At 40.6% G+C, this 6,743-nt stretch overlaps 1 protein-coding gene across 1 annotated transcript; it reads left to right on the top strand.

Annotated features, from left to right (window-relative positions):
• The first annotated feature begins 4,217 nt into the window (after positions 1 to 4,217).
• hoxc8a (homeobox C8a) lies at positions 4,218 to 6,520 on the top strand. Its single transcript, XM_053317211.1, has 2 exons — positions 4,218 to 4,680; positions 6,119 to 6,520. Exons 1-2 carry the CDS (start codon positions 4,245 to 4,247, stop codon positions 6,433 to 6,435), a joined length of 753 nt encoding a protein of 250 aa, XP_053173186.1. The 5' UTR covers positions 4,218 to 4,244; the 3' UTR covers positions 6,436 to 6,520.
• The last annotated feature ends 223 nt before the right edge of the window (positions 6,521 to 6,743 follow it).

A 6,743-nucleotide genomic window follows, 5' to 3' on the forward strand; every position in this document is an offset into this window, starting at 1 on the left:
AACTGCGAGACTGTTTGATGCTGATTGTGTTATTTTTCCAGTGCACATTTATGTGTCCAGCGACAAAGAAAAAAAAAGTTTAAAAAAAAAAGCAAATTCATCAACTACATTCTTTAACTTCGATGTGTTTTTGTAAGAGAAATGATACAAATACAGTTTGGATACGTTAAAAACTGTCCGAAGAAAGAGATTACTTGAATTCTTTTGAATTTCACAAACCCCATAATTTATGATGTGAATGTTTCCTTCATGTTTATTTTCTTTGTACATTGTTGTGCAGGTGTAGTATTTTGTACTGAGACAAAACATCTGCGATCGGACTTGTCTGTCTTGTATTTTTTGTGATAGATGTTGCTGTATTTGTGCATATCTTTCTTTCTTTTTTGACTGTAGCCTTACGAGTTTAATTATAGAGTGTAGATATAGACCTCTGCAAATATAAACATAATCACTAAAAGTGTTTGTAGTCTGTATTCATTGTGACTATCATTGTTGAGACCATTTAGTAATTAGTTGGACAAAGGGCCTCACTAACAGAAACTCATTCAATATGAGTAGAAGTATTTTGTTGATTAAAACTCCGCAGGAATACAAATCAGTCTTGTCTAAGCTGCATATTGTAAACAGATGGATGTTTTCTATATAATTATGCCTCCAGAAACCTTAGTTTTATGTGTTTTGGCCGGCGAGAATGCCCCAAATCCAGCTAAGGCCTAAATGAGCTCTGCCACTGAAAATAATGGTGACGTGGAAAACTTTATGTTTATCAGCGCAGTTAAGGCTTCAGCAAGACAGCAGGCGTTTAATGCTGCCTTGCATTATTTTAATTTTTTGTCTAAATGAGCCTTCTCTCCAGTCTCAAAATCGTATATTTACAGCTGTGTAAATATCTCAGGATAAATAGCTACAGATCAAATAAACGTAGAAATAACCGGGGTTGACCTAGGAAGAAAAAAAGGAAATTTGTCCAAAAACAATAAGCAACGCTCTGGGGCCGAAAAGCCGAACTCAGTCTCGTAGTGTATTTACTGTTTTACTATACGGGTGAACTACAACAACATCATTAATTTGAATTGTACACATAACATTATTATAATAGTAAAAACACACGCATGAGGCATGTGCAATATTTATTTAATACGTCCATGCAATATATATGTTGAAATTACGCACACAACTATTTGCGCAAATATTTCCAACAGCGTTTTTTGGATTTTTTTAAATGATTAATTCCTGCTTTGTTGTATTTTTCTAAAGGAATTTAACTCCAAAAAACTTTAGAAATTTGCAATGCGTTCGCCAAGCCTGCTGGTGATCAGAAAAATCTGAGGCTAGATTTGAGTAAGAGTTTTAAAGTGAGAGGCCGTTTCTCATGTCTAGCATTTGTTTCCTGGGATTGCTCTAAATTGCCTTTTTGTGGTGGCAAACAATACGGACAGGATGCTGTAATTTCAAAGCCCAATCCAGTGCATTTCCGCTCAGCTCGGACAAAAATGCCAGTTTTACAACCCCTGTTGGAGCTCGGCTGTTTGTCTCAAATGCAGACGAACAAAGCAAACTCGACTAACTGGCTAGACGTCTGGGCTAAATTACTTTATGGTTTTAATGGACGGTGGTGGAGGACTCGTTCAAAGGAGAGTCATGCGCACCGTTCAGGGCACTTTTGCCTGATGGGCCAGCCGCAGCCCCCCCCCCCCCTCCCGCACTTTATCAAACGAGTGGCCTATTAACCTACAATTAGACAGGAAACAGTCAATAGTTATTGTGCATAAATATGAGTGCTGCAGCAGTTATCTCTTATATCAGGTATAGAGGAAAAGATACAGCACAACAAGCATTTTAAAGCTTGTGTAGCAGGGAGGAGGGTTAGGGTTAGTTTGAGTGTGAGTGAGATCATGTGATGTCGGTGGTAAACAGCTGCTTTAACCCTGTTTTATTTAAGGATAAGGGCGGTATACATAAAATACTTGAACAACTGGGGAGACCTTTTCTGTCCATAACACATTTGATTGGTGGATTCAGTCAGGTTAAGGACACATTTCAACACTAGATGACGCTGTTGGTCCATGTTTTGAGCGCGGTCCCTGCGCTGAAGGGCTTTTTACTGCTTTGTGGCTTGGCTGAAAAATGAAGAGTAACCTATCGATGACAAAATGACAGATATGGTCACCCACCGCATTTTGTGTAATACGCCACAGAGCCGCGCTGCGCAAGGTGCACAGCGGATTGTTTTGTTGGACACACAATGAGTGGGTAAACAATATTTCTATTTTATTTGATAGATATTTTGTTTACCTGAGTCTTGTGTGTTTTTGAATTTGGTTATTTTTTCAGTCTTTTGAGTTTTTGCCACTTTTGGTTTGCAAAACCTCTAAATGTCTGAAATTTGATGAGTTAATTGGACTGCTGTGATATTTTTAATGGCTGCTCACATTGTTGAAAGGTGGCCATTTGGCTCAGATATGTTTCAGTTTTATCAAATGCCAACAATATATGCTAAGAATAGGATTATGTGTCTGGATTCTGTCTGGATGTGTTTTTTATTTTTCATGTCAATTGTAACAATAATAACTCCATTCAAATTATTTATTAGGTCAAATAACAACAACACATGCCAAAAACAATATTTAAACACATAAAGACCAATTTAATAAAACATTTCTTGAACACGTACAACATCAACACAATAAATAGCAACATTGGCAACAGAGGCAACAACATTAACATTATACATAATATTAATAATGTTAATATTACATCAAATAATTAATGTAACATAATATTAACACCATACAACCGCACATTATACATTATCCTACATATAATAGTAATAATCATTTCATTGTCACTGAACAATTAGATTTAAAATGTCTACTTGCTCATTAGTATTCTTAATATTTGGCAATTGTAACATCTGTACCAGCAGTTCACAGTCCCCAAGAAGTAGAAGTGTGCAACAATGATTGGCAATCTGCATATTTATAGAGTGTGAAAGGTCTATAAAATAGCCCAGCGCGCCTTTCATATTTTACGATGATGTGTATAAAACGTCAGTAACCCCACAAAACCACACTGGCATATTTGGAGAGAGAGCCATACAACTATTGAGCTGGGAAATGTACGCGCGCTGATTGTAGCTAAACATCCAATGTAAAATTTTATGAACTCCTCCATGAAGGAGATTTACTGCGTATCCTCGTCGGTTTTACGGGGTCAGTAAGTGGCACCTAGTATTCATAGGTCGAGCTTATATTTGCGTGTGTCGGTGTTTTACAGCACATGCTGCAAGTGTGTCGCTCTGGCCTTTACTCGATTACACCGAGGAGGATGTTTTTGTCTTATATATTTTTTAGCCTTTCGGCCTGCATGCCACATAGCTTCAGTTTTGTCTTGCTTTTGTATTTTTTTTTATGGTTGTTTTTATGTCATTTTGATTTTCATGTACTCCACTGGAGCCCAATAATCGGTCAACTGTATTGTAGAAATGAGTGTATAACCTTCACAAGGGCCTGAGAGGGTAAAAACAAACTCAAAACAGCTTTAACCGTTCATAAAGAGGGAACCCTCCATGCTTTGTAAATGCTTCTCATAACCTCCACATAAAGACAAGCTGAACTATAAATTCAGGCTCCAGAGGAAATGCACCATGTTTCACAGTCTTTATATTTTAACCATTTCATAACTCCATTGATCAGCGTATAACAAAGCTTTTTTGTGATAAACATAACATTGATCATATTTAAAGCCTCTTGGGCTGTTGGTTATGATTAGTGCAGCTCCTCTCAAGGTGGATATACGTAGGGCCCACGTCTGACCGGTCGTAGAAAGATGAAGGAGTGGGGTGGGGGGGTGGTGGGTGGGGGGCGCTTGTGGTGGGGGTGGTTGAGTGGGAAGCTTAAAAAAAAGGAAAAAGAAAGAAAAGAGCAGCGTCTCTGACTGTGCCGGTCGAGCAAGCCAGCTTTAAGCCTTTGCTAACGCACATCCAAAGCACATGCCATGAGCCGGGTTTGAGCCTGCACAATCTGGAAAAAAAACACACTCACGACTGGGAGAGAAATCCGATGAGAGGAACGGCTCAGAGAGAGTGAGCTGCCGTAGATTGTCCAAAGGGGCAGCGTTTCTCCTAGTTCCGGTTTGTCTGCCTGTGTGCGCTGTGCGAGTTGGGACCCTAAACAAAAGGCTGCCATCATCCTAAAGGAGATATTCTACAGCGAGAGAGCCCGTCTGCTTGATGCTAACTAAACATGAGCTCCTATTTTGTTAACCCTCTTTTTTCAAAGTACAAAGGCGGTGAGTCACTGGAGCCAACTTACTACGACTGCAGGTTTCCACAAAGCGTTGCCCGCAGCCACACGCTGGTCTACGGACCCGGAGCAGCCGCACCGGGCTTTCAGCACCCGTCCCATCATGTGCAGGACTTTTTCCACCACGGGACCACGGGGATCTCCAACCCCGGATACCAACAAAACCCTTGCGCTTTGGCTTGCCACGGAGACGCAACGAAATTTTATGGATATGAAGCCCTTCCGAGGCAAACGCTTTATGGTACCCAGCAAGACGCAAGCCTAGCGCAATACCCAGACTGTAAATCGTCGAGCAGCTCTAACCCCGGAGAAGGACAAGGCCACTTAAATCAAAACTCCTCTCCCAGTCTTATGTTTCCTTGGATGAGACCCCACGGTCAGAAACATGCAATTATTTCCTATTCTTTCTGTGTTGCTCCTTGCGGTGGTGTATGTGTGTGTGTATGTGTGTTTGTGTGTGTGTATGCGTCAGTGTGTGTGTTTGTATGTGTGTGTCTACTTATGTTTGTTTGTGTTCTAGATATACCCAGTAGTATACACGAGTGTATCTCCAAACTATTAAACGAAATAAGTTAAGGGAACATGATGGGACACATACAACCTGTACTACAGGCTGCTGTTACTGCAGCACATGTCCATACAGGGCTGAGCTTTTTGCTTTCAAAAGTGCCCTTAAACACTGTATTGCTGATCACAGCTTATGACAGCAGCTCTTTGAAGTCAATTATCGTCCTCATAAGATATTTCACAAATTCTAAAGGTACTGCTTTAAAATATAGTGATACCACACACACCAGTAACATGCAGTGTGACAGGAGGGTTAGCTGAAACTCAACATGCACCCGATTATCCAGAATCCGGGTTTTGGGGGGGGTAATTTGACCCACAGGCCCAATGTGGCTCAGACTCATAGACCCATAATCATAAGGGCTTTGTAGATATTACCTCTTTCATTCATGGCCCATTCTGTTCAGGCTATCAGGCTACATTAACTCCACACAGGTGTAAGCTTCATTTTTATCTGCTCAGAGAGATATTTATCATTCGCCTGTCCCCATCTGTTGTTGCAGGGCAGCTTTATCTAATCTCTCTCTTTTCATACTTTTCCCTCTCTCCTTCTTTTCCTCCTGAGTGTGTCAGTATGTGTGTGTGTGTGTGTGTATGTATGTGTGTGTGTGAGTGAGTGTGTGTGTGTGTGTGTGTGTGTGTGTATGGGGTGGGGGGACTGAAAATCTCCTCTAGGCTTGTATAGGGCCTTGTGCTCGTGAGGAAAATAATTTCACATGGCTCTACTTAGGTTAGGATGTATTTATTTTTGTTTGTAGAAATTTGGCCTCAGTTAAGTGCTGGGAATTTAACATATATTTATTTATAAATTAATGAATAACTCATAACCATACTCTTTTAAAAATATATATACAAATACAGTATCTTCTCATACTCACCCAATAACTCTTAAGTGAAGTGAGTGTAGAAGTTGCATCAGACAGCTTGCTCATATCTGTAGACATATTCAAAATTGGCACAAACATGAATGGAAAATCCCCTTCATTGCTTTGTGTACTGCTAGTAGCTTAATTAATATCCCTGTATTGATAGATAATCTCATTTTGACACTTTCAATAAGGGCTTCCCCCGCTCCATTTGACTGAATGTGAATTAGTAATGGAGAAGGCTAATTTAAGGAGCTGGATGATTAGTAGAGAGAGAGAGAGGAAAAAAAGTAAATGCAGAATTAATTATAAGTCATCTGAGTGATTTTTATGGGGGTCCGTTGGTCAGTCCAGCTAACCTCTTGCTTTATTTCATTCAAGCCCCAGGAAGACGGAATGGCAGGCAAACCTACAGTCGCTACCAAACTCTTGAACTGGAGAAGGAGTTTCTCTTCAACCCTTACCTGACCCGCAAGAGAAGGATCGAAGTGTCCCACGCTCTGAGTCTCACCGAGCGGCAGGTGAAGATCTGGTTTCAGAACAGGAGGATGAAATGGAAAAAAGAGAACAACAAAGACAAGTTTCCGGGTCAGAGAGGAGAGGCTGAAGCCGAGGCCGAAGAAGAGGGCAACGAGGACGGTGAAGGGGAAGAAGCAGAAGAGAAAGAAGCGGAAGAGAAAGAGGAGACCAAGGAGTGATTTTATGGTCCTTTTTATGGTTATATGGCTGAAAAAAAGAGAGGAAAAGAGAGAGGTCCCATAAACAGACGAAGAGTCACAAGGAGGCAGAGAGCGTCAACTTTATGACCACCCTTTCATTTTGTCAAGAGGGAACAGGAATCCCACCAATATTACTGTCATAAACAGGCAAATTTCTCCCTTCTCACGATTATCCTGACATCCTGACATGATTCGCATTTCCTTTTTGGATTTCTGAAGCTACACACGCTTGTAGCAGATCTGTCGCCCTTTGCAACAAAAGGGGAAAGACATTAAAACGCATGTTA

Source organism: Scomber japonicus, chromosome 4, assembly GCF_027409825.1.
Source record: "Scomber japonicus isolate fScoJap1 chromosome 4, fScoJap1.pri, whole genome shotgun sequence".
NCBI classification, from domain to species: Eukaryota; Metazoa; Chordata; class Actinopteri; order Scombriformes; family Scombridae; genus Scomber; species Scomber japonicus.

Coding starts and splice junctions, on each gene's coding strand:
- hoxc8a (XM_053317211.1), top strand. CDS start 4,245: ATGAGCTCCTATTTTGTTAACCCTCTTTTTTCAAAGTACAAAGGCGGT. Junction 4,681..6,118: donor TCCTTGGATGAGACCCCACG/GTCAGAAACATG, acceptor ATTTCATTCAAG/CCCCAGGAAGACGGAATGGC.